Source organism: Lupinus angustifolius, chromosome LG10 (genome assembly GCF_001865875.1).
Source record: "Lupinus angustifolius cultivar Tanjil chromosome LG10, LupAngTanjil_v1.0, whole genome shotgun sequence".
Classification (NCBI taxonomy): Eukaryota; Viridiplantae; Streptophyta; class Magnoliopsida; order Fabales; family Fabaceae; genus Lupinus; species Lupinus angustifolius.
Window position 1 is genome coordinate 1,882,485 of NC_032018.1, and position 27,100 is coordinate 1,909,584.

At 31.7% G+C, this 27,100-nt stretch overlaps 5 protein-coding genes across 8 annotated transcripts; 2 read left to right on the top strand and 3 right to left on the bottom strand.

The window, feature by feature from the left end:
- Positions 5,538-9,611, top strand: LOC109357636 (beta-fructofuranosidase, cell wall isozyme-like). Its single transcript, XM_019601611.1, has 7 exons — positions 5,538-5,798; positions 5,951-5,959; positions 6,639-7,507; positions 7,819-7,977; positions 8,104-8,339; positions 8,425-8,515; positions 9,259-9,611. Exons 1-7 carry the CDS (start codon positions 5,621-5,623, stop codon positions 9,436-9,438), a joined length of 1,722 nt encoding a protein of 573 aa, XP_019457156.1. The 5' UTR covers positions 5,538-5,620; the 3' UTR covers positions 9,439-9,611.
- On the bottom strand, positions 10,143-13,966 carry LOC109358532 (nucleosome assembly protein 1;4). The gene is made up of 11 exons (XM_019602822.1): positions 13,726-13,966; positions 13,496-13,539; positions 12,875-12,970; positions 12,280-12,372; positions 12,011-12,095; positions 11,870-11,931; positions 11,561-11,745; positions 11,278-11,464; positions 11,151-11,194; positions 10,602-10,785; positions 10,143-10,513 (listed from the first exon to the last, which is right to left on the bottom strand). The coding sequence occupies exons 1-11, from the start codon at positions 13,763-13,765 to the stop codon at positions 10,445-10,447; spliced, it is 1,089 nt and encodes a 362-aa protein (XP_019458367.1). The 5' UTR covers positions 13,766-13,966; the 3' UTR covers positions 10,143-10,444.
- Positions 14,966-17,930, bottom strand: LOC109358533 (glyoxylate/succinic semialdehyde reductase 2, chloroplastic). Of its 4 annotated transcripts, none has more exons than XM_019602824.1 (12): positions 17,732-17,929; positions 17,559-17,640; positions 17,408-17,473; positions 17,207-17,338; positions 16,684-16,768; positions 16,480-16,540; positions 16,274-16,326; positions 16,119-16,189; positions 15,950-16,022; positions 15,442-15,546; positions 15,185-15,359; positions 14,966-15,154 (listed from the first exon to the last, which is right to left on the bottom strand). In XM_019602824.1, exons 1-11 carry the CDS (start codon positions 17,889-17,891, stop codon positions 15,189-15,191), a joined length of 1,059 nt encoding a protein of 352 aa, XP_019458369.1. In that variant the 5' UTR covers positions 17,892-17,929; the 3' UTR covers positions 14,966-15,154; positions 15,185-15,188. The 4 variants fall into 4 exon arrangements, with proteins under 4 accessions (XP_019458369.1, XP_019458370.1, XP_019458368.1 ...); XM_019602825.1 differs by having other exon boundaries at positions 14,966-15,121; positions 15,159-15,359; XM_019602823.1 differs by having other exon boundaries at positions 14,966-15,359.
- Positions 18,892-20,835, top strand: LOC109358534. Its single transcript, XM_019602827.1, has 2 exons — positions 18,892-19,363; positions 20,083-20,835. Exons 1-2 carry the CDS (start codon positions 18,952-18,954, stop codon positions 20,574-20,576), a joined length of 906 nt encoding a protein of 301 aa, XP_019458372.1. The 5' UTR covers positions 18,892-18,951; the 3' UTR covers positions 20,577-20,835.
- On the bottom strand, positions 21,114-27,100 carry LOC109357911 (EPIDERMAL PATTERNING FACTOR-like protein 6). The gene is made up of 4 exons (XM_019601965.1): positions 27,089-27,100; positions 22,093-22,394; positions 21,632-21,717; positions 21,114-21,563 (listed from the first exon to the last, which is right to left on the bottom strand). Exons 2-4 carry the CDS (start codon positions 22,178-22,180, stop codon positions 21,327-21,329), a joined length of 411 nt encoding a protein of 136 aa, XP_019457510.1. The 5' UTR covers positions 22,181-22,394; positions 27,089-27,100; the 3' UTR covers positions 21,114-21,326.

A 27,100-nucleotide genomic window follows, 5' to 3' on the forward strand; every position in this document is an offset into this window, starting at 1 on the left:
TGTGACTCTGTTATTTACTCATTGTTCTATAAAGCCAGCACAAAGTTTATAAAAAATAAATTCGACCTAGGATAATAATTTTATACTAAAATATAAATATTTAATATATTAAAAGTAACAATTTTAGTTTTTATTGAATTTTTATTTTTATTTTTGTAGAAAATCCTACATAAAAGATGTATTGTAGTTAATTAGTGGTGCTATTCTCGTATTTTCCAAGTCCTTCAATAATGCAAGGATTATATATATTTCAAAGCTCGAATTTCAATTAAGATTTGCAATAGTTTCAATTCCTACCTTTTTCCCCTTATAAGGGGACAATACATTTGGGTATGGTCCACTCCATTCCATCGTGGGTCACAAAGTAATCCTTTTCCCATTCCAATTATTCCAAAATAATTGTTGATTCATATATTGTATGTGGATCAACAAAGTAATAATAAATTTTGAAGTTGTTTATTGTTGTTTTTAAGGAATGAGGGCGCTCAATTATTATTGCATCATTAGAGTTTTACAATGTTGAAGTAAATAAGATCTAGTTATGTATCAAAGTGATGTATCATATCAAAATTCTTTTTCCATTACCTACAGTATTTCCAAATCTCACGCTTTAAGTTGTTAAAACTTTAGGAACTTAATGAAATTTATAAATGTTACTAATATGAAATATGTTTTTTTTTAAATGTATAGAGATTTAGAAACGGGAAAATATATCATCTTATTCACTTAATTTTCACCTCAATATTAAGTTAGAAACAAAAAAGTATACATCAATCAATTTCTTTTGTTTCTTTCCAATGTAACCAAATATGCAAAGGATTTGTTTCCCTACTCTTTCATTCCCCTCCTTTCACTCTAACCAAACAGTGTCTTAGGTCCACCAATTTTTTTAAAATTGGAACATATAGTAATAAATTTTATTAGGGTAAATATTTAATGTTACATAATGAATACTTATTGTTATTTTTATTGTCTACAATGTATTTATTTCTTGGCCCTTCTACAATGTATTTATCCTCGTCATCAATATTTACATCAAGCTTGCATAGATCTGTAGTTGAAATTGTTGATATGTAACAAAATTCACATATAAATTGTCTACTACTGCATACAGTTATACAAAACTTGCATTTCTGGAGCAACATATACAATAGTGAACTTTTTTTAACACTAAAAAATTAGTCCACCTATTCAGCCCAATATATCCCTTGTGGGCTAGGCCCACCTACTATTTTTTTTTTCTTTTTTTAATAAATTAGTTACATGGTGTTTGATGATGACATCATATGTATACCCCAATAGCTAACAAGATTATTTTATATTTAGCAAGTCAAAGTTTTAAATAAAATATCAAAAGGTAAATAAATATCTTTTCAAACATTGCTGCATGAGAAACAATATGAAATTGAATATTTTTTAAAGGTTATTAATGGCCAACTCCTTCAGACTTTTATTTATGTTACTTATTTTATTTGTTTCATTTATTAGTGGGACAATGGGTTAGGTCAATTATAAACAAAAAAATCGAGTTAAAGTAACTATATATTAATATAAAATACTCCAATACTTATCAAATTAAAAGTATTATTTTCTGATGTAAAAAGTAGTTATACAGTTGAGAGTTTTAGTGAGAAAAATGATGTTTTGTGAGAGTGAAAACTACAAATATCGAAAATGATGTTTAGTGAGGGAGACAACTACAAATATCGAAAATGATTAGTTCCTTAGTACTAAAAGATGAGATATCATTTATTATACAAAAAAATATTGAAAATCTAAATATAACACCTTGAAATTTATGGGAGAGCAAAAAGTTAAATAATATTGGATTTAGGTTATATAAGTGTAAAATCTATGCACTGATAATGTAACGTCTTATATACAATAAGTACATTATTCACCATTCATCTAAATTACTTTTTTGAAAAGTCAATAATAATTAAAAAATGAATAGTAAATAATACAATAACAGTGTAAAAAACTTTTATAATGTCAATATACTAGGTAGTTAATTAAATTCATGGTATGAAACTTTGAAGGACAATTCAAATCCAAAGTTATATTGGATTTCTCTTGTTAGTAAAGTAAGGTGGGCACCTTTTCTTTCCCAAATCAGAACGAAGACTTTCGAGGAGAAAGGGCCGATAGTAATAAAACATGAGACGTTAGAAAATTTTATACGATACAATGTTCAATAGGGCCTAAAGTTTGCAACCATGGAAATATATATATATATATCCAGTTATCCATATAACTTTGATCATGATTATAATCTCAAACATAAGACATGACACCAACTATGGCTTTTGAGTGATGACATTGAAGCTACAATAAGCCAATGAAAATAGAATGTGAATTTTTCCAATTAATTTCTAATTAATCAACTTCTAATTATTGGCTTTTAAGTGATGCCATATAAAACTTTGTTAATTAACTTCTAATAGTTTTTGTTGGAATAACAAAACTCTAATCATTAACTGTGATTAATTATTGTTACAAAATATTATGTTGTAAAAGAATTTTGTTGTTAGTATCTATTTGTGTTTAGTTAAAGGACCAGTCATAACTAATTAAACCTAGATTAAAATGTTTAGATGCATTAGCTTAACTATAAGTCCCGGATTGAAACCATTGAAATTGTATGGGAGTAATTTATCATCTTGGTAATCTTACTCCACTCAATTATTAGATGTTGTTAAAATGGGAGAGTCACGTATGAATCTTGATAAAGCAAGAAAGAAAGAAAGAATGAGAAAATCCATGAAAAAAAAGCTTTTTGATGAATCAAGAAGTATGAGAGAAAATTATGAATGAGAAAATGAAAACTTTTTATATAGAATTGAGTTACAAAGAATAAGGGAATCACCATTTATATACTACAATGCCTAAATAATAACTAACTAGTTAAACGATTAACTAAACTCTTAATCGATTAACGAAAACAATATTACAATTAACAAACTGAAATCAATTATCAACTTTAACATCCTCTCAAGCTGAAATGTGTCAAGCATTCCAAGCTTGAAATGATTGTGATGAACACATACTCTAACACCACACATACTCTAATACCTCATCCTCTTGTTGGTGAGCGAATATTCGTCTCCCAGTCTTGAAATCTGAACGTCAAGCAATACTCATGCTTAACCACCATTTGACAGAAGCAATTTCATCCAACACTTAATCATCTTTTTGACGGAAGCAAACCAATCATAACGGATGAAAGAGAGAAATGAGATGGACCTTAATCTTAATCCTTATATATTGCTTCAATGAAGAAAAAATTACACACTATAATATTGTGTGTTTAATAATGAGAGAGGGGTAAAGAAACTAGAGTAATAAAGAAATGAAAAAATAATTGGAGGTAATAGATGAAAGAATAAGAAAAAAACATAAATGTAAAATGTACACAAAATCTTGGGTTATAACAATCCAAATTTTTAGAAGATGGATCAAACTCGACACTATGAATACTCTGGTTGAACCTTGGAGCAATGTTGAAGTGTGATGCATAGGACTCCTTGATTGCAAATCATAAATGCAGCCACTAATGGATCATCCGTAGTAGTAACCTTTTGGCTGCACTTTTTCAATCTTCCATAATGACACTGAAAAAATTCTTCCTAATGGTGATAATGCATGTTGATCTCTCCAATTGTGCAACAATGCTTTTGAGCAGTATTCATAGCAATTGCATCACTTTCTGTTTCTGAGACCCGACAAAGTGACATTTCTTGATGATCAACATGAGATAGTTCTTGATGGAGACAAAGAAGATGGAAGAATGATGATTATTTGTTGAATCTTGGAAGAGAAGTATAAGCGGAAGCCATCAAAATAATAATTATCGCTCTAATACCATGTTAAAATGGTAGAGCCATGCATGAATCTTGATAAAGCAAGAAAGAATGAGAAAATCCATGAAAAGAAAGCTTCTTGATGAATCAAGAAGTATGAAAGAAAATCATGAATGGGAAAATGAAAACTTTCTATATAAAATTGAGTTACAAAGAATAAGGGAATCACCACTTATATACTACAATGCCTAACTAATAACTAAGTAGTTAAACGATTAGTTAAACTCTTAATCGATTAACAAAAACAATATTACAATTAACAAACTGAAATCAACTAATGTCCGAATATTAGATGATTTATATATAAAAAACATGTTAATATCTTATTGAGTGTATTTTTTTTATATTAAAAAAAGTTTAGCATATATATTCCATGAATTACTGAATAAATTATCTGAATTTTATGTTACTTAATTAAGTCACGAAAACTTATCTTAAACTATATCCCCAGCCTATATAAATGGATAAGTAAAGTTACAAGAATTAAAGTCTCAAAATACATATCACTTATATAAATGGATATGCATCAATTGACCTAATTGAAGAACAAAATGTATGGTCCAAAGAATGTCGACGACGCACAAATAATTCTTCACAATTGTATAATACATGTGGATAAGAACAAAATATATTATGAGGTGGAAACTAGTCGAATTTATCACATTTTTCTACAAGAGGATAAAAAGTAATTAAGCCGAATAAGTTGTTGGTTGAAAAAAGGAATATATATAGTTGAAGGAGATACACAACTTTTTACTACATTAATTAGATTATGTAGGTGCATGTGATCACACTACTTTAGTTTGTGGTGGCGATTCATTCAAATTTCCACGTTTTCAGGGTAAAGTCTGATTCAGCCGCAATCATAATCTATGAATTATACCAACAATATTGGGGATATAAAAAAAACAAGCTTTCCCTTTTGGGTTTTGTCATCCTTTTTTGTTTTGTTTCATGCTATATATAGCATGTTCATTAATTATCTGCTAATGTTTTCTGTACATTATTTATGAAAAGAACTGAGATCATTTATTTTTAATGGTATTTCATTCTTTATCTCAGGTCAATCACATATTGACATGTGAATAAAAGAAAAATTTTAAAAACAAAAACTAATAAAAAATATCATTCTGATTGATTTAATTTGACAAAGAGTAAGATACTCTTTAAAACGAATGATCTATGTTCTTATCAAACAACTCCCGTTTAAAATAAGATGTTGGAATAACAAAACTTTAATTATTTACTCCTAATTATAAATAACTATGAAAGATAAAAACAATATTTAGACAATATCAAATACAATGTTTAAAATTTGATATTGGAATAACATTCCCTTATCATTAATTGTGGTTGGTTTAATTTTTATTTTTGGATAAGTATGATGTAAAGTGGAATTATAAAATGTTAAAATATAATAAACGTGATCAAGCTGCAAACCAGCTTGAAAGTCAAGATAAAAGAAAACTATATTAGTAGGTTTGTTGTATTTTATTGACTTTTCGAATCTAAAGATATATAGTAACTCATATTTTCCAGTATTTGACTTGTGACATTAATTTCATCTCTAAGACCTAAGAATATTTAAATTAATTTTCTGGATACTACTATCACATGGTCTTTGAATTTTGTCTAAAAAATCACTAATAAATTGGATGCTTGTGACTTGTTTCCCTTTAAAAATTTCAAAACTCCACAGTAGCCTACAAAATTTTCTGTATAAATACATAGCTGAGTACAAGCTTTGAACATATCCAACAATGGCAATCTCTTCATTTTTCTTGTTAGCTACATTTTCTTTCATATATGGCAATGCTGTTCTTCACATTGAAGCTAGCCACCATGTTCATAGAAATCTTCAGAGTTTAACTTCTGATTCTTCCAATCAACCTTATAGAACTGCTTATCATTTTCAACCTCCCAAGAATTGGATAAATGGTACATTTAATTTCCTTCAAATTTGTCTTAAATATTCTTTCACATACTTTCTTTCTTTCCTTTTTTTGCTAAATATTTTATATCACTAACTGTTTTATCTTGCTTCTTGTGTCTTTCAAATGACATGTTCTGCTGAAATGGACAATTTGCAGACCCTAATGGTTAGTTCTGTTATCTTTTTTGGACATCCATTGATAATATATACATCTATGTTTTTTTATGTTTCTTCCATTTATGTTCTTAATTATACCTATGTTTTAAAAATCAATACATGAGATTATGATAAAGTACATGCACATGAATATAATAGATAATGGGGTTGTGAAAATTCCAATCTTTTATCCTCTATAGTGCACCTTCATTTTAAAGAAGCAAAATATCTGATTGACAAAATGAGTATTTATTTTGTTTGATTAATAAGAAGTTTCTTCTCCTTGGATCATGCTTTAATATTATTATACATATGCATGCTTAATTATGAGTTTTTCTATTGTGTTAATGATATTGTAGAGTCTTCATAGTTCATACATTCTCTACCACAATAGAATGTAATACTGATTCTGGTGGTACTTCCATGTTCACTTCTATGTCTGTTTTATCTTTGTTCTTTGTACCTTCATAACATGGCTCTTGATTAAGTCAAGAAGAGACTGGTTTCTTGAAATCTCAGATATTTTACAACTTACATTGCAGTTGAAGTTAACACTAAAATCTTCTTTGTAACTCAAACTATTATTAAATGTGTGGCACGTTGAACAAAAACCCTTTAATTATTTATAAATAATAGATAGATTAATGCATTGACATTAAAAATGTCTTAATATGTGGCTTTTTCTTCAGGACCAATGAGATATAAAGGACTCTACCACCTTTTCTATCAATACAATCCAAAAGGTGCAGTTTGGGGCAATATTGTATGGGCCCACTCAATATCAAAGGATCTCATAAATTGGACCCCACTTGATCATGCCATCTTTCCTTCTCAGCCCTCTGATATCAATGGTTGTTGGTCTGGCTCAGCCACTATACTCCCTGGGGGCAAACCTGTCATTTTATACACAGGAATTGACCCAATGAAAAACCAAGTACAAAACTTAGCATACCCCAAAAATATGTCTGATCCATTACTTAGGGAATGGGTTAAGTCACCAAAAAATCCACTAATGGCACCAACTATTGCTAACAAAATTAATTCAAGCTCATTTAGAGACCCTACCACTGCATGGCTAGGGAAAGATGGGTATTGGAGGGTAATAATTGGAAGCAAAAGAAACACTAGGGGCATGGCAATTTTGTATAAAAGCAAAGATTTTGTTAATTGGGTTCAAGCCAAATATCCATTACTTGCAGCCCAAGGCACTGGAATGTGGGAGTGTCCTGATTTTTATCCAGTACTTAATAAGACACCATTTGCTATTGGTGTTGATACATCAATAAATGGTGATGATGTTATGCATGTGCTTAAGGTAAGCTTGGATGATACAAAACATGATCATTATTTGATTGGAAGATACAACATTGACAAGGATATATTTGTTCCTTATAATGGATTTGAGGATAACCAATTTGTGTTGAGATATGATTATGGGAAATATTATGCCTCAAAAACCACTTTTGATGATGGAAAGAACAGAAGAATCTTGTTTGGTTGGGTTAATGAATCCTCAAGTGTTGCAGATGATATCAAAAAAGGATGGTCTGGAATCCATGTAAGTTACATTAAATAAAGAATAATGCTATAATTTACACACCCAATTACTTCATATGTGTATAGTTTTTATCCTCAAATTATGATTCATCTTATCTTTTCTACACACCTATATTTTTACTATGTACCCTCATAAAAAGGCTATTAAGACTTAACCTAACATGATGGACTACTTTATTGAGCATGGTTTATAATATATAGTTTTTTCCCATGTAGATGGTTTATATTTTTATAATATGTAGTTTAATATTATATGAGGTAGCTCATGGCAGTGAGGGTAATGTTTTTCCAATAATGCATATACATTTTCAGGCTATTCCAAGGGCTATCTGGCTTCATAAATCTGGGAAACAATTGGTACAATGGCCCATCAATGAAATTGAAAGGCTACGTGTGAACCCTGTAAATTATCCCACCAAAGTGCTCAAGGGAGGTGAACTACTTCAAGTTCCTGGTGTCACTGCAGCACAGGTAAGGTTACTTGAACTAGGATATGGTTCATATATGATGCAAAAGTAATGTAAATAGTATTATGTATACACTATACAAAAAAGGATATGATTCTTTTCATATTAAGTAATAATTTTTACTTTGCAGGCTGATGTTGAAATATCATTTGAAGTGAATGAGTTTGAAAAGGCAGAGATATTGAAATCTTGGACAAACCCCGAGATTCTGTGTGACAAAAAGGGTGCAGCTGTTAAAGGTGGACTAGGACCTTTTGGTCTATTAGTTTTTGCTTCTAAAGGGTTGGAAGAGTACACAGCAGTGTTCTTCAGAATATTTAGATACCAGCACAAAAATTTGGTGCTCATGTGCAGTGACCAAAGCAGGTTTGGCCTTAACCTCTATCCCTTTCTGCTAACTTAATTGATGCTCAAATTCTTCAACCAATATGTAAATTTGATACTTTGACAGGTCATCATTGTATAAAGATAATGATATGACCACTTATGGTACTTTTGTGGATGTGGACCCTCTTCATGAGAAGCTGTCTCTAAGAAGTTTGGTAAGTTGGAATTTATGAAACCATAAGAATAATGATGAAAGGTCAATTTCTTTGTAGTAGCCCACCAAAAGTTGCATTAGTAGGTAATAAAAGGTGCATGAGTAACAAATATATATTATGTATGTGTGTTAGATTTCAATCATGTATTAATTGTCATTGATTCTTAAATAAAAGTAATAAAATTTGTTGGGTTTATTCAAGTGTGAAGTCCCACATTGGATATGCGGGAAGAACTGAAAATATTTATAAGTAAGAAAAACCCATGAAACTAATACATTAAGGTTTTGAGTTAAAGTATGGTGTCAAACCCACTTATATGCTTCACAACAAGTGGTATCAAAGCCGATGGTTCAGCTGAGACATAGTGGACTTTAAGGAGGAGTGGACCGGAAAGTGTACTCACACTTGAGGGGGAGATTGTTGGATTTATTCAAGTGTGAAGTCTCACATTCGAACTCCAACCACGGCTCCCCGGTCAAAATATGTTCTAACAAAAATGAATGGAAAATGATAAACATTTAGTACATATAGATATATATATATATATAATTGTTAGGAAGATGATATCCACATTACATATCATTTCAGTTTCTTTATACTTGTAATCCTTTGCATCTTTTAGGATCATATAAGTAGTCAGTAAACATTACAACATGAGCATGAGACTAGCACCCTTATTGTAGCAACTTCATCATTTTTGCTTTTTATCCAATTAGTAATGCATGGTTTTCTCCCTTTCACAGATTGATCACTCTGTAGTGGAGAGTTTTGGGGCAGAAGGAAGGGCTTGTATCACATCTAGAGTTTATCCTACATTGGCAATCAATGACAAGGCACAACTATACGCTTTTAACAATGGAACTTCCAATGTCAAGATCACAAGATTGACTGCATGGAGCATGAAGAAAGCAAAAATCAATTGAAACTAACCAGTTAAGAAGATCGAATCCAGCTTCATAAGAACCAATTTTGGTGTTCTTGGTGTTTTATTATTTATGCTTCCAGATATACCTTTGATTGTACTGTGACAATATAGTGTGTGCCATTCATCTTATACAATATTGAATAAGAAATACAAGATACGTTTTGCAATCAATGAAACTACTATCACAATGACCTTTCACTTTAGAGAAGAAAGTGAGCCATAAAAAATCACTAGTGCTTTTGAATATAATCCTTTGGCATTTGAGATCTCTCACTTTTAACTCAAAATTGAACTTCTCACTTAATGTTCAAGAATTAATATTATTTCTTAAATGTAGTTTGTACTGACCCCAAATGTTGCCATGTTGGGAAAGTTTTCATATAGCAATATAGCAGCTTGTTCATCTTTTTGGTTCACAACATCTGCCTGCATGAGTGAAAAAAGAATAGCTGATTGCTTTCTTGCCAGCTTAATTTGAATAATGTGTTGAATGATTCCTACTCAAACACCAAGTTCCAAGTTTTTACCCAAAGATAAATTAACAAATTTTGAATACCAATATTGTATGGAACAATAAACAGCACCGTGCAACTGCTTGCTTAATTTGTTCTTTCTGGGTAAACTTAGGAACTTCCTCCAATTACATTACATGATTCCTCATTCAAACACCATGATCTGAGGTTTTACCCAAACACAGACTGATTAAAATTTGAATACTTAGGTAGAATAGGGGGAGCACTGTAAGCATATATTTACAGTGTCATATACAATTATGGATAACAACGCAAATATACTCATCACTTGAAGAAAAAATGGAAGAAATAGAATCCCATATCACAGGGCAACTCCATAGGAATCAGGAAACCCAAGCAAAGACCCCAAATGATAAACCAAACCAGACAATAGTAATTTTAAATTGCAATTCATGACTGAAATAAGCCAGAGGCTCCAAATGATTACTCCAGTAAGACCAACTTATCCAGGTCCATTGTTGCACACAAAAACTACTGCTGCTTGCATTCAGGAGGGCGCTCAGTTGGCTGACCTTTACCATGTTGGGCCTTGCCACCTCCCTGCAGTTCCGACCAATAAAATATTGTATATAGCAATAATATTGATTGTTAAAAAGTATATGCCAAATATTGGAGTCCATATCCATACCTTATTCTGGCTCTTCCCTTCTTCTTCCTCATCATCCTCGTCATCTTCCTCATCCTCATCGTCATCATCATCAATGTCCTCTTCATCATCATCACCCCCTTCTATTTCCTCAAGATCACTCTGTGCAGCCTCGCCCGTGAACCATGACACAGCATGAGGAATGATTTTGTCCCGGATTGTTGAACTGCACATGCACATCAATGTAAATACATCTCACAATGCAAAAACAATAGTACAACTACACCCTAAACAGTCATCTGGTGACAACTATAGTCACCAGATTTGCAAATGCCAGCATTTTCTTTCAAGGTCAATATTTGCTATGTTCTGATCTTTTATGACTTATTAGATCACAACAATGATACTCACAAAGCAACTTTAGTTTTAGTGAAATGAATTCAAAAAGCCATGCAGTATAAAGAGTTTTGTTATCAACATGCAAACCACATTACAAGTTCCAAAAATTTATGTTATGTGTAAACAAGTTAAAAAGTAAATTCACGTATCCAAAGAATATAATATACTGCTCGGTATTCACCAGCCACTTACCCAATGTCATAATCCTGTTCCATCAAATTCTGGAGCTCTTCAACCTATCCATGCAAGCATCAAAGCAACCAGTCAGTAATAATCATTTTACTACTTTTCAATTGATAGATATAAATTAGAGACATACAGCATCATCATCAATTTCATCATCATCATCATCATCCTCAGGGACTTGGGGAGGGGTGAAAAAGTTGAAGAAACTTTCACATTTTTCAGTTTTCGTGATGGGTTTAGCATTCTTTGATCCTTTCTTTGGCTTCTTCTTGAGAATCTTTTGTGTTAAGCACTTTCCTGGGTACCACTCAATCTCCGTTCTACAACATTGAAAACAAATCAGTAAAAATAAGAGGAAATATGCATAAAATGAACATGAATACAAATCTAGACAGATTTTAACATATATTGCTTACCCTATTGCTTTCTCTAATATAGGGTCATCATCGTCAATCATGTGATAAGTTTTTGTTAGCACAGAATTTTTGAAATAGGGATTAGTATCAAAAAAGAACTCCAGCTTGAATCCCTTAGGATTTTGAATTCTACACCACTTGATATCTTTAAGATACTTGAGGGCCCCCTCATCACGTTCAGTGATCTTGTAGTACATACACAAAAGCGAGAGAGAGAGAGAGAGAGAGAGAGAGAGAGAGAGAGAGATTATTCTCCTGCAATCACTTTAACATATGGAAACAGTAGAATAAAAATGTAAATTTCACTACCTCCTCAACCAGCGTTTCATTACTCTTCATTGCAGTCAGCCAGAAGTTAGGTACTCCTTTCTCTGAGTTACAAAATAGCCAAAATAGTATGAAAGGAGAACGTACATGAAAACATTAGTAAACAAAAGTGAAGTCATTCACCTTCTGTTGTGCTGTTTTCTTCATCTGGTACTGCTTCATCTGTAATTCCTTCAACCTCAACCACGCCGTTGACAATCTCATACCTCTATAACCACCATAAAATTAGTTATCATTTAGAAACGGAGAGTAGTTCTGCCAGGAAGTTAGGCAGTACATCATAGTAAGGAAATTAAAAATCTTTTCGAGCAAGAAATATCATAAATTAAAGAAATCTATCTGACAAACAAACAAACAAAACTCAGCTTACAACCATTAACTGACATGCACACCTTTGTGTAAAGTGGTTCGTAAAGCTTCTGGTATTTAGCTTCCAACTCTGCACGCTCCTCTAAAAACTTAGTCTCCAACTCATCATGTTGGCCCTGAAAATTGAAAAGCAAAACAGATTTTCATTTATGTTGCTTTCGTGATGAAAAATTGAAACTTCTTTCATGAAGCTGAAGGAAGCAGACTTTCTACATCAAATAGAAAATAATCACAACTACTACTGAATATTTAACACACAGAAGCAAGTACATTATTCTTCGCAAGCAATCGTAAGACGTATCCTTAGTTAAGAGTTACTACTAAACAAATGCTATACACCTCAGTACTCCTCTGATTCTTCTTCAAGATTAAAAAACAACCTAGACCAAAAGTCCAAAATTTCTAGCAGAGTTCAAGTTGACACAATTCCAACTCATGGATCAAAATTCAAAATTGAGGAAAGAAAGGCTATGTGAGCAACATTGATGAAATTGAAGAATTTTAGTGAGCAAACAACTCAAGTATCCATATCATAGTGGAAATAAATAATAACAAATATCACTCACAAGAAAACATGTGGGTACAACGACAGCCCAATAGATGAGAGAAGCATCAAACCTGAAGATCTCTGAGAACCTCCACGCGTTGCCGAACTTTGGGTGACAATGTCTCCAGGACATCGACATGCTGCCCAGCCAAGAGCTGAAGCTTATCCTGGATACACAGCACACATTACACAAAAAATCCTATCACAAAATCACGGAAATTAAAACTGAAGCATCCGTTTTAGCAAGTCAACACTTCTGTAATCATCATTATTAATTGACAAATAAATCATCCCTTTCGACATTTTGAAACAGGTTCACTAGTCACCACTAAAGGTGCTTAATCATATTTTACCATTGAATTAAGCTTTAGATTTTGAAAAGCTATCATAATTAAGCTACTTTTTTCCATTACATTCCACATTCCACATCCGAAAATCAGATTGGACCTGACTGACCGGACTTGAGACAGGATCACTCATTCAAAAGTTAGCAAAACTCTCACGGAAGTAATTTATTTTATCCACAGGTCTCGAACCCGAGACCTTGATAAAATAGAACAGAGCTCATTGCCGTTCGGACATGTTATCGTAATATAAGTTATTGATTACTAAGAAAAGGTCCTTAATCATATTTAACCATTAAATTCTTTCTATGAATGAATGATAAGGTTATCATTGAATGATAAGGTTACCTTAAGTGCATTGACGAGACCAGCACGATCCTCAGCGCTAAGAGCTGCAACAAGAAAACAATTAAGACCTAGTTTTTTCAATCAATCAAATAATAATTTCAAATTATATCCTTGTTCCACACGCTAATTAATAGTTGATAAATTTAGAGTTTGAAGTGATAAGATAATTAATAAGGAGTTTTTGTTTGAGGAATTGAAAAATATAAAAGAGTGATCGGAAATAGAATTACCGGCGGCGGCAGCAGGGAGATCGGCGTTTTGATCGGACATGTTGAGGTGAAAGATGAAGAAAAGTTAGATTACAATGAATGAAGGAAGGATCATAACAATTTTGAACTCTCTCTATCTATCTATTCTATCATGTGGAGATTGTTTACACGTGCGGGAGGAAGAGCGTGAGAAACACGGGCCTATACGCCACTCAGGATGTGCTGGTGTCGGTTGGACGTGGACCCTTAACCTTGGGCTTTTTCCAACGAATTTTTTGCACCCACGTCCTTATTTTTAAATAAACCCCAATTTTATTTTTCAACAATTTCATATGTACGGATAATATCGGCAAGACGTTAGTCTAGTGATGTAAGACTTATTAAATCCTAAGATTAAAAGTTCAATTTCTATAAGCGACATTTATTGAGAGGGGCAGTCACGAACTCCAATAGAAATTAGTTTCCTACACAAAAAGAGTGAGATAATACAATTAGTAGTACCAAAAAATATATGTACAAAGACTATATTCTAAACATACTACTCATAATTTATATGCATCGAATATTAAATAAAAATAATAGAAATAAATCAAATGAATATATTCTAAAAAACTTTAAGATAATAGTAGATATATATTAAACTTATTTGCATCCTTATTTCCTTTCTTCTTTTTTTCCACAACTCATGAATAAGGATCCTCTCCATATTTTCAATAGCAAAAATATGATTTTATGATAAACAAAAAAAATAAAAGTATTATTACATATTATTTTTTACGTGTTATTATGTGTCATTTACCTCAGATCCTTACTCACAATTCATTCACCCACCCCACTCGTTCCAATATCTTAATTGGTGAGTAGTAATACATCGACATCCATTCAACCATAACACGGTAAAGCTATTTGCATCAGGTTCATATAGTAACTAACCGATAAGGATAATGCTAATCAGTTAGTTACACCAACAATCATGATCATGGGTTTTACTTTTACATTTGAAGTTTGAAAGCCGAGTTGTATATATATATAAAGAGTAACAGAGAATATAATGACTTTCATTCCATGTTCAAATAATGAAACTTATAGGACAAGTGAAACATCTCAACTCCGTTTTAACTAACTGCTCGGGAGTACGCCATTTTAATCCTGTTGAGAACCTAAACAATCAAGCCTTATTCTCACTCATGCATTACGATATTCTGAGGCTGAATTTGTTATGACCGAAAATAGAGAGGGAAATATATCAACAGAAAGTGGGTATATGAAACAAAAATCCCAACAAATTAATCTTGAGGAGGACTTCTACACAGAATATTGTTTATAAATCTTTTTCAATGAAAAATTTACTCTGTTGGAAATATATAATGCAATTCAGGAATGTATTTAAAATGATTAGCTCCACAATGTACATCAACTTGATCCAAGTAGCCTAGCTTAAATACCATTTTCAACTTGAATCTGTCTCTCATAAAATGACAATATCACTGGTCATCTGAGTGCTGAAATCTGGATTTCAATGATTCAATCACAGCTGAGAAGTCCTGATCACCAAGTCCATGTGCCTTTGCAACTTTATATAACTCATTAGCAGCTGCTGCAATTGGAGTAGGTTGGGAAACAGACTCCGCTAACCCCAAGGCGAGTCTTAGATCCTGTAACCATTAATTTTGTGTAAGCGCAAATATAGCAGTCACATCGGAAGAGTTAGCAAACAAGGAATGTTCATTCACACACCTTCTGCTGATGCTTCAAGGGGAATGCAGTTGGGTAAAGTGACTGTATCATGGGTGAGCCTTTCATTGAGTACATTGGAGCATTAATGGCACCCTGTGAAACTACCTGCAAAATTCCCATTTTGTAAGGGTTCTACAGAATGTTATATTCACTTCATGGGAAAGAATGTGGATCTTAACATGACATAGAGACAGATAATCAGCGATAAGTTCTGCTATTAGTAGGAATACGGTGAATATAAGCTAGTATAACCAGGGAGACACAAGTGTGGAAGTGGAACTAAATTTATTGCACTATGATTTCTCTTTGGCATGTTAATAGTTAATATCCATCTATCCACATGGAGTTGATAATAATAGTTCTCTGTAGAATGATGAATCCCATTATCGGTAGAAGCCATTAAGCCAATGATATTTCTCAAAAAAACCAAACTAACTGAAGCCCAGAGTGATAGATGAAAGACTTCATAGGTGGATAGGTGGTAATTATTTCATGGACTAGTAAATACCTGCACTAGTACATTTGGATCCAGTCCAACTTTCTCACTGAGAACTAAGCCTTCAGAAAAAGATGCCATCATACTATGGACCATCCGAAAATATAGAAAAATAGTGTCACCGGAACCATTAGCCTAAGAAAAATGGCAGTAAATAGCAGGAGACAAATTGTGAAAAAACCTGCCCATGATCATGTTGACAATGAGTTTCATTGCAGCTCCATTTCCAACATCCCCAAGGTAAAATTTAGACTGCATAGAAACATAAAGCATACCTATGAAGTAATTTGTTTGCTTTGCTAGAAAGATCGGGGAATTTTTCGACTATATGTATACCTTCCCCATGATGTCCAAGAAAGGAGAAACAGATTCATAAAGATCTCTGTCACCTGAAATATTAAATACACTGCTTCAGTTGTTGTAACTATAAGTCTCATTACTTTGTTGTGACATACAGTCTAAATGCACTGACCATGTTATGACTAACATGATACATCACTGAATAATTGAACAAGTTAGATAACATGAAGAAGAATATTCACCTGCTGTAAGAAATATCAATTGCCCATCTTCTGCTGGCTTTTTGGAACCTGAGACTGGAGCCTGTGAGTACACGGAAACGGCTTACATCGTCCATCAATCGATCTCACTAAAGCATGCAATGAAATAATGCATATCCTAATTACAAAGCGCCCTGTATGTGCCATGCCATAGATAATGGAAACATAGATTGTAACCAACTGCACCTCCAAAAATAATGCACCAGTGGATTTTATGTTCCCACTAATCAATTTAGAAGTTTCCCCATCAACTGTTGAAACATCCACATATCTGAAAACATACAAGGTATTAAGTTTACCATTATGCAAAGGATCTATGAAGCACGGATACAGATACGTGTGTCGGATATGATATGTATCCGATATGTCGACACACAACTCGAAAATATAGTAGAATAATTCATAAAATTGATAAAATATAATGAAAATTGTAAATCATTGTCCTCCAAAACTAGAAAATATAGTAGAATAATTTATAAAATTGATAAAATGTATCATATCTTATCCTATTTTTTGTTGAAAACGTATGGTATATTCATCTTTATTTTAATTTTCTTGGATACTCTAGGGATTCTTATCCTTCACGAATCCAAGTGTCGGATACATAACGCAACATACACCATGAATTGGCAAATAAGTGAAGATGTGTTATATGTAAATTTGAGCAATATAATGGAAAAAGTTAGAAACTTTGAATTAAATAGAGGACCCTTTTCCTGGAGCCATTCCATTTACAGCTCCATGATTTCCAACAGCAACATCAAGAGCACTTTGAGGATCAGCAAGCATGGCAAATGTGACATCACAAGATGCAGCTACTTCCTCAGGAGATGATTTATATCTGCATAAATAACTATATAGTTCAGTCTTCTCTTTATGTGCATAAATTGTTGGGTATGAAAGAACTTACTTGGCTCCTAAGTTGATTAGAGGTTCACACTTGGTCTTGGTTCTATTCCAAACAGTGACATCAATTCTAGAAGAGAAATAGTTAAGAGAATGGAATAGGATGTAATGAAGTAATTAATATGAAGGGAAGAAAAGAGAAAAAGGAAAGATACCCAGATTGAATAAGATTAAGAGCCATAGGGGAACCCATGATTCCGAGGCCCAAGAAGCCAACACGTGAGGGAGTTTGAATTACTAAAATTATTACAGAAAGTAGAAGGTGAGGAATAGTGTAATATAGTAAGTGGATTAGAAGATGAAGAAATGTGTGGATTATTATGTATACCTTGAGGTTGAGGTGAAGAAGAAGAAGAAGAAGAGAAGGAATTGGAAATGAAGTGAGAAGAGAAGCGATGGTTGAAAGAAAACATTGATGTTGAGAAGTGAGAAGGGAGAAGAGAAAGTGATGAATGCTGGAGTTTCAAGGAGAAGAAGCAGGAACGCATTTTTAGGTTTCTCTCTGTCTTTGTCTTTTGGATAATATTAATATCACACACTCATTCGCCATATACAGATACTCAGATCACTTTTATTACCTATTCAAAATTACTATTGTAAATGAATGGCCAAAACAAATATATATTTTAATAATTTTAAATATATGCTCATCTCATCATTTATTATTGATTGATTTGTATTATTTTTTCATTAAGATCAAACAGTGGCTAACAAATTAATGGTAAATGTTTGTTAACATTATAAAAAATATTTGTATTGATAGTATATGCATGTTAAATTTTATTTTTAGCACAATTAAATCAAATTTAATGGATGATTTAAATGAACAATTAAGTTATCAATACTTTTCAAAAGGCTAGACTAGCCTCACTTGCTAGAGTGAGACTGTATGAATGAAAAAAGAAGTAGTATAAAAAAGTAAAGAAAAAATAATATATATTTGATATTTATATCCTTTTCCATTTTACTCTTAAAATAAGAAAGAAAATATTATTTTTATCTTCATTATTTTGAGAGGAATCTCACTCCATTTATTATGGGCCACAATATAATTTTTCCCAGCTCTCCGGCGTAAAAGTAATTATATATGTATTTATCAAATATGTTGTGTTTTTGCTACATGTATTTGTTTTGTATTTGGCTCTCTTACTAAATGTTATATTTTTTGTTTATTATAGGTATCATTATTGTAGTAGAGACAATCATGTTTAAGCCAAAAATATTTATAGGTACATGAGGTTAAATTTTATAGTGAATATTTTTTATCTGCAAGACTCAAATCAGAAACATTCCTTAAAAGAAATCAAACATGTATCACTTGGCCTCACACTCGTTCGTAATAAATAATAAATATTATTTGATTATTAAAAGTAATTACATATATTACTTCCAAAAACATTATTCTATTTTTATGTGTCCTAAACAAATATTGATGATATTTTAAGGCACAAATATTAAATTCTTTAACGTTTTTTTAATAAAAAAATGCATTTGTAGCCGTAGTGTATTTCTTTACTAAACACTGAAATCAAAAGATGGGTGTGGAAGATGATGGAGTTGCTGCAAGTGCAAGCAGAAGGTGAAGATGGTTCAAAATTCGCATTCACATTGAGATCCGATAATGGTGAAGAAGGTAAATCCTTCTTTGGACGAGATCATGGCTTCAACACCAACGACCGCACCGTTTCTCGTCGTCACGTTTTGTTCCAATTCAACTCAGAATCAGAATCTAGGGTTTCATTCCAAGTCATTGGGAAGAACCCCATTTGGGTTTTGAGTACCAACAATGATGGAACACTTAGAATCTTCCGGAAATTTGAAAAGGGTCAATTGCAATTCGGGGATCGTTTTTGTTTATCTGGGAAGGTACCCATTTGGTTCAATTTGAAGAAAATTGAACTTCAAGAGGGTACTGAGAATGATGATGAAATTGATGTTTCTGGAATCGACGTTGTTAAAGGTGTTTCCTTTTTCTATAGTATTATTAAAACCCTCTTTTTTCATCACCAATTTTGTGTTTGTATTCATGTTTTGGCTGTTTTTTCAATTTTGTTGCTTTCTGGGATTTTATTTCTAATGTGGTCTCAGTTGCTTGTGCTGAAAATAAGGACCATGGTTCTGACTTATTACTTTTATCGGTTATATATATGCTCCAGGATTTTTATTTTGTCTTGAAAAAATGGAGGGTTGGTTAAAAAATAATGAACTTTTGTGCTGTTAGGAATAGAAATCGGATAGAGATAAGGAGTATATGACTGTGAATTATTACTTTTAATTGTCTTCTTATGCACCAAGGAATATGACTATGAATTGTTACTTTTAATTGTCTTATGCACCAAGTTTTTTTTGTTTTGTCTTGAAAACTGGAGGGAAGGAACAAAGTTTTGAAATTTTCTGCTGGTTGAAACGGGAACCAAATAGAAACCAGAACATGATTTTCTAATTTTAATGATTTAAAATATACTTAGCTTGTAAAAAAATTAGTGGAGTTATAAGTGTTGTAGTATAACCTTTCAATTTTCAAGAATAGTATAATTCACTTCTGAGTGATATAATTGATAGCTTGATTCACTAATAGTTGATTTTTGGTGCCCATTTAAGCATGAGTTGTTTTTGAATATGTAGTGATGTTATTTGGATCTTTTTGGAGTTTCTCATGTTGTGGCTTCGAAAATGCAGAGTTTGGTTTTCTTTTGATGGGACAAGAATTTGACCGCTATCCCAAGAGCATGATCAGGAATGTGAAGAATTGGCAGTGGTTCCTTGAGGAACCTCTTAAAGATAGTGACAATGAGGAGGATTATGGGAAGGAGAGAAGGGAAATGAAGAGAAAGAGAAAAAATGGTAAGGACAATGTCGAAGATGATGAATGGACCGGCGAAAGTGAAGATGATAAGGACATTGTTGCGAAGGTAAGGAAAGGTAAAAGACCAGGGTACTCGACCAGGTCAAAAGACTGTAAAGGACCTAACAGAGGTACTAAAGGTAGCATAAATTCTAAACCAAAGAAAGCTACTAGTGTCAATGAAACTGTTGAAGAAGAAGAAGAAGACGACGATGATGAAACACTAGGAGGCTTCATAGTTGATGATGCAGATGATCAAGAGGAGGAAAAATTTGACGAGGAAGAGGAGTTTGAAGACGATGATGATGTTGATGGAGTGGAAGATTAATGTCGACAGGAAGTGCAATCTCTTATAATTATTGGATGTTGTAGGTTTTTTATGTGGATACAATAGTAGGTATTGTCAAGTAGTTCACTTTGAAGTTTCACTGCATCATTTTGAAATGTTTGAATGTTGTATCATGTATGTCTCTACTCTAGTAGGCTGCTCAATGCAGAAAGCTTTTGCTGAGAAAGAAATTTGGTAGCCCTGTAATAAGGAGTTGCGTGTTAAATATTTATGGTTTTCAATGGCTATACTGCTTCATACAATTTGTTGTTGACTGAAATGTGAATTTGCTACATTAAAGATATGATGCCATGAATTAGTCCTTCAAATAAATCCATGGCTATCACATTGGTCATTTTTTTATAAATAATATGGTAAATTGTCAAAAAAATTTAGTACTACCAAGGGTATTCCCTCACCTTTTGGGTAAATCGTCAATCTAATTCTTCAAAGATACATTGATTATCAAATTAGTTATCTAAACAAAATGTCACTAAATAAGTACCCAAAGTTTAAAACAATCACCACATTTGTCCACTTAAAAATAGGTACCACAAGAAGTTGAAGAATAACATTTACAGATAAGTGTACCATTTAGCATTTTGACACTAATTGAAGTCACAACTATGACTTACTAAAGTACTTTGAATTTTGAAATTTTGTACAAGGGGATAATTAAATAGTATGAACCTGATATACAAGGTTAATCAGATGAACTATATTCAATTCAATAGATAAGAACAATAATAATCAAGGGCTGTATAAGGAAACACCACACTTGCATTTCCAGCTCTCAGGCTCATAATTTGTGTACTGAAGGCTTAATTTAATGTGCATGTTGTTGGTGCTAGGCACTTGAATGGCTTCACATGGAGTACAACCATAACACTTGTGCTCACAGCTTGGTGGACTAGACCCTATTCTGTTTACTCCTCTATCATATGCTTCTTTCTCTGTCACTGACATAGCTTCTGTGACCATTGAGCCCTTTAACAAAGAAGGAAAATTAAAACAGAATGGTAGCTTGAAAATTTATAGAAAGGTAGAAAAAACACCTTTTGTGACTCTTTAGTATATGATAGTGATGAGTTTGGTGCTGGTGCCTCCTCTGGGCCTGATGAAGAGTGAGAGGGTCTAAAGTCTAAGAGCAGAATAAATGTTGAATTGATACAATAGCTTATAAGACACAACAACCAATCAAATAATCAATAATTATTAAAGTAATCATTTTAAAGAAAATAGGGACATGCATGCCTATGCAAGAGTCACTATTAAGAGCAATGTTTAAGTGAAAGGAGTATACATACAAAGAATTTTTATGTGATACTGTTTTATAGGTTAGAAGTATGAAATTATTTACAAATAGTTGATTACTGTTAAATTAAAGTTAACACTATACCTTCCCCTTTTTAGTGGGGGCAATAGACTAACACAAAAACTGAAGTATAATGAATACTTATTTGAAAGGAAAAGTAGGTATTTAACAAGTAATGGAAAAGTAGGTTAACTAACTAACCTGGAGGAGGAAAATGCCTACTTGCTTCAGAAACCAAACTCACTATTTGCAGTGCTAATAGGAAACAACAGAAGAATCTTCCTTTCATTCTTTTCAAAAGCTCAAAATGATGAATGTTTGTGAGAAAGATATGTTGAACAAAACTAGAGGTAAGGAATGATTTCTGGAATTATATATAAAGGAGCTAAGCAATTTCCAAAAAAACAAGCTAGAACCTATATAGTGTTACACTACACAACCAGATTTTGCTTCACAAGCACACAAGTGATTCTGCATATAGTTACTTGTCATATAGTTAGAAACTTTTGAATACACAAGAAAAAGCCAAACCTAAAACTTTCTCTCATCATCATATCTCTCACTCTCTAATAAATATAAGTAAAAGAGTAGTGCTACTATATATGGTAGTCTACAAGATCAAGAATAACTGCACCATTTTAGGCATGAATCACCTGCAAAAAATCATTATTATTTTCTGACATATTTCAGATTAAAAATAATAACTTTGACACCCTAGACTATAGAGCCTTTGCATTCAAAGCCATCCTTATACGGAAGGAAGAAATTATTGTGTAATAGTTATAGCAGAGTGTTTCTTCATATGAATGAGATTGTTTATTAGTGTCTGAAAATTAGATTATTTCAATAATTGATGTTAATATAATCTATTTTTTATGGTGTACAAGTATATTATTACATAGTAAATTATATAAAAAGGTATAAAATTGTTTATATAGATCAATAATAGGAGCATCTATTTATTAGTTAGCTTTAAAGAGTTCAAACGAGAAAAATGTTATTGGAATAAGAATGATCAAACAAAATTTAAATGAGCTTAAAACTTTTGACTTTTAAAAATCAATTTGCTTCTATAACTTTTGTTTATTTTGTGTTTTCCATCTTTTCATTTTTTACTAAACATATCAACTGACCCTAAAAATATTTCTTAGTTTAAAGTAGCTAAATTCTTAATTAATCTATCAACCTATCCCAAAAATAAATGAAGCAGAAAAAGGTTCAGCTTCTCAGTCATTCAGCTCAGAATAAAAAAAATAAAGAAATGATTTAATGAGTTAGTTAAATGAAATAAATGTGGTACTATGATAAACTTTTGAATGAGCTAGTCCCATCAACATTATCCAATCAAGGACATTTACTCACTAGAGGGCATTGAATTTTGGTATCCACATCCCATGCTTCATATTTTCCCTACATTCAATGAAAATCAGATTCTTGTTACATGAATTTATTATGGGTTCAAATCAAGGGCATTTTTTGGGGTACATTTCAAGGGGCACCATTAATGACATAATTGATAAGAAAGAATTGGCACTTGATATTAGTTAACATAGAGGGTCAGTTTCACTATAAGTGAATTTGTCATTTAGTACTCTCTTATTGTTTCTGTTAACCTTTTTTAGGAGTCAGTGTTCTCATATCAATAATTCAGTGTCTACTTAAACAAGATAGAAAAATGATAAGCTCTGAGATGTGAAAGAAAGGTTAGTAAAAAATGTGATGAATAAGGTAATGCATCAATCATGTAAAAGGCCAAGGATTAGGGCATGGCTTCATAGGCAAACAAAAAAAATGCACCTGTACTATTATGATTTTTTTGTTCTACTATTTAATATACAAGTTTGTTAAGATCATAATTATTGGTTTCTCATTTTATCTTTGTGTACTGCATCATGTACCAAATTTGTTTTGTTGTGTATCATGTATCATATTTCTTTTAAATAAATTGTTAATATATAAAAGGTGAGTAATAATATAAGTAAATGAATCGCATATGAAATATTTGAAATAACATGTATCCAATACGTAAATGAATCAAAACATAGAAATTATGAATTGGAAACTCCAAGCATTAACTGTGATATATTAAATACATTGTATTCCAATATATATTTTTATTTCTAAGGGGCAATCTGTTAACTTTTATCTTACTATACACATTTTTCTTTAAGGTTTAAGTGAACACTATTCTAATTAATAGAATCACTACTTATAAGCACCTGAGTGGTTAGATTGAAATACGTTCAGTACTTCATATGTTTATATTGTGTATGGTCAAGGAATTGAAGCTTATAATTAAAGGCATATATTTTAGGGTATAGCTACAACGGGTTTCAACTTTCAAGTGTTTAAAGGACTTAAACTTCTGTTTTTCTAGTCTCCTAGCACTTCTATTTCATTCTGAAACTTAATTTGTACGTATTATGTAGTCTTATTCCCGAAAAGAAATTAAACAAAACATTGATTTCTAAAGGGATAGGGAGAAATAATAACCAAAGAAAGCAATAAAAAATATTGTGCAAAGATGCCATGTGTAAAAATAGTTCATGTCAGCATTGTTAAATTTGGTTCTAGCTCTTAATAAACAATGATCAATCACTTCACTTCCCTTATTTTGTTTAATAATGTATTACATACATATTTATCATACACAACATTGTATACAGTATTTACTGTTTTATTATAACTAACTGTACTTTATTATTCACGTAATTACATTCTGAATCACGTATAAAACAAGTAATATTCTTCCTTTTCTAAGTCCAAATAGGGTTTGTAATTTTAGGTGAACATGACCAGTGGAGTGAGAGAATTACATCAATATAATATTACTCTCATATACCAGATCTCAAAGCTTTGTACCAAGTACCAACCAATAACAAATAACTAGCTTGCATAAACCTAATATTTTCTCTATTCCTTAAATAGTGACATCAAATGCTGTTGCTCCACCAATTATTTTTGCATTGCGTATAACATATGTTCATCACAAAGTATTTCAACTTGCAGGGGTCACATAATGATGTCATTTTAATTTATAGCCATTTCAAATAAAGAAGAGCCATTTTGGTTTATACCGATCATAATCACAAATGTTCCAGCATTCATGGGGTAACCAATGGTATCTAGCTATGGCTAGTTGTAACATGCAAGAGCCAATTTGGTCCTTTTCTTAAATGCTGTTTTTTTGGGTACATTTTCTTCACTGATGTTACACCTTAATCACCGCGTTATTCAATGAAAAAGATGGAATAATTCCAAGGAAACATAAGCTTTTTTGTTAATAAACAAAAGTAAGCTTATTTTGAACCAATAAAAACTCTGCTAAAATATAAATTGTATGAGAATATTGACATGATTAATTGTCTTCATACCTATATTAACCACTCAAATATTTTCATCAGACTGAATATACTACAATCATGAGTGTTTTTTAATTAATAGCTATTTAGAACCGATAAAAACTCTAACCTAAAATATAAACTGTATTGGATTGTTAACATTATTAATTATTACTAACCACTCGTATATTTTCTTTTTAGTAATCTTGAGCCTATATTTTATTTGCATTGAAACTTATCATGATTGAGTAACCAGTCATTATTGAAGAATAAGTAATTGAATTTGATTACTGAAAATTATGAATAAACAATTGAGATTGAAAATAACCATACCTAAAGACATGGAGCTATTATAAATGTAACTACCTGGGAGCAAACCTAGTCACAGATAGAGTGTTTCATTTGGTAACTTTTGTAGAAACAGTTATCAGTGACCTCTGCTGTCAAATTACTTCTGATCATTGATCACCATATATGCATACACAACCCATTAGAGTCCAAAATATACAGCATCTTGTATTTGGTTTTATATGTTTTTTCTTTCAAAAACATTGTTTATATTTGTTAGTGATCATTGATCAGATTAGACATCTTAGGAAATTGTCTTGTAGCTATAGTATTATACATTTTTTCCACAAAAAAGATTCAGTGTTGAAATAAAACAATTGAATGAACAAAAAATGGAAATAGTAAAGTAATTTGACAAAACAAAAGTAGCTTCAATGTTTTAAGAGCATTAGAATAAGGTAAATCACACATCTCATTCATGACTGCCAAATTCCTTCCTAGGAAGAATTGCATCAACAATGGTCTCAAACTTCTCTTTCAGCCATTCATACACATTGGACGCTTGATTTCACATTCTGAATTTTTTTCATGCACGTGCTTTAGGACTAAAAGGTAAATCCAAACTCTTTCTTCTGCCTAGCATTTTTTTAATTTTCAAGCACAATCATAAGTATATATTTTTCTATTGATTCTCATTTTTTTGTAATGTTCTTATTAGTGAAAGTTTTTATAATTAATTTTTATTGTAGCAAAATCTATGTGTTATTGATTGATTTTTAGCATTATTCGATTATAAAAATCTTAAGGAAACCATAGATGTGGTGAGCATTGACTTTTGAAAAATAAAATAAAAATTTAAAACAAACATATAACAAATCTTTTACCTTATTCAATGTTGTACCTTGTGTTACTGGACTAAGGTTTGTGTTCACTATAAGGCTTTAAATTTTGTAGGACCCCAAAATTATATGGACTATAGTATTAGTAATATGGGCTTCTATCTAATGGTGTTTATGATAATCCTTTTGATTAGTTGTATTTGTTATGGCAAAAGCTTCTTTCTGGGCTGATAAAATCAAACACGTGTTGAAATCTATAGGACAAAAAGAAAATGTTCTATGTTTCTATTTCATGTCTAGGATCTTGTATCTGTCCGAGGAAACACAATCTTTACTACTTTGGTTGCTTCTTTGATGTAGTGTGTGACCTGAGTTGATAAAATTATATTGTTTCAATATAGTTATTAAAAAAAACTCTCTTAATAACACGATTTAATGTTCCAAAAGATTGTTTTATATTGATAATAGATAGATAGTGATGCATGTATTTTATTAGTTTAGATTTGGTTTTTGCATAATAGCTAATAATTTTGCTCTGTAGTGTGAAATGATAGTAATAGCTATCAATTTTTGATGTTGGTCCAATGCCATAATGGTTTCTTTATGAATGATTTGCTCTTTGATCTCTCTTATTATATGTCTGTGAGGTAGTGAAATATAATTTGTTCTGAGATTTGCATGATAATCATTTGACAGTTCTACAAGATTGCAACTTTCACTTACATGTACCTCAATCAAGTT

Excerpts from the sequence above, each read along its gene's own strand:
- LOC109357636 (XM_019601611.1), top strand. The coding sequence starts at position 5,621 with ATGGCAATCTCTTCATTTTTCTTGTTAGCTACATTTTCTTTCATATAT. Across the intron at positions 7,978-8,103 it reads CTGGTGTCACTGCAGCACAG|GCTGATGTTGAAATATCATT; the intron begins GTAAGGTTACTT and ends TTTACTTTGCAG. Across the intron at positions 8,340-8,424 it reads ATGTGCAGTGACCAAAGCAG|GTCATCATTGTATAAAGATA; the intron begins GTTTGGCCTTAA and ends ATACTTTGACAG.
- LOC109358532 (XM_019602822.1), bottom strand. The coding sequence starts at position 13,765 with ATGTCCGATCAAAACGCCGATCTCCCTGCTGCCGCCGCCG. Across the intron at positions 11,746-11,869 it reads ATGAAACGCTGGTTGAGGAG|ATCACTGAACGTGATGAGGG; the intron begins GTAGTGAAATTT and ends ATGTACTACAAG. Across the intron at positions 11,465-11,560 it reads ATATTAGAGAAAGCAATAGG|AACGGAGATTGAGTGGTACC; the intron begins GTAAGCAATATA and ends TCAATGTTGTAG.
- LOC109358533 (XM_019602824.1), bottom strand. The coding sequence starts at position 17,891 with ATGCGTTCCTGCTTCTTCTCCTTGAAACTCCAGCATTCATCACTTTCT. Across the intron at positions 17,641-17,731 it reads TTCTTCACCTCAACCTCAAG|TAATTCAAACTCCCTCACGT; the intron begins GTATACATAATA and ends TAATAATTTTAG. Across the intron at positions 17,474-17,558 it reads CTTAATCTTATTCAATCTGG|AATTGATGTCACTGTTTGGA; the intron begins GTATCTTTCCTT and ends TTTCTCTTCTAG.
- LOC109358534 (XM_019602827.1), top strand. The coding sequence starts at position 18,952 with ATGATGGAGTTGCTGCAAGTGCAAGCAGAAGGTGAAGATGGTTCAAAA. Across the intron at positions 19,364-20,082 it reads TGGAATCGACGTTGTTAAAG|AGTTTGGTTTTCTTTTGATG; the intron begins GTGTTTCCTTTT and ends TCGAAAATGCAG.
- LOC109357911 (XM_019601965.1), bottom strand. The coding sequence starts at position 22,180 with ATGAAAGGAAGATTCTTCTGTTGTTTCCTATTAGCACTGCAAATAGTG. Across the intron at positions 21,718-22,092 it reads TAGGCATTTTCCTCCTCCAG|ACTTTAGACCCTCTCACTCT; the intron begins GTTAGTTAGTTA and ends TTCTGCTCTTAG. Across the intron at positions 21,564-21,631 it reads ATACTAAAGAGTCACAAAAG|GGCTCAATGGTCACAGAAGC; the intron begins GTGTTTTTTCTA and ends TCTTTGTTAAAG.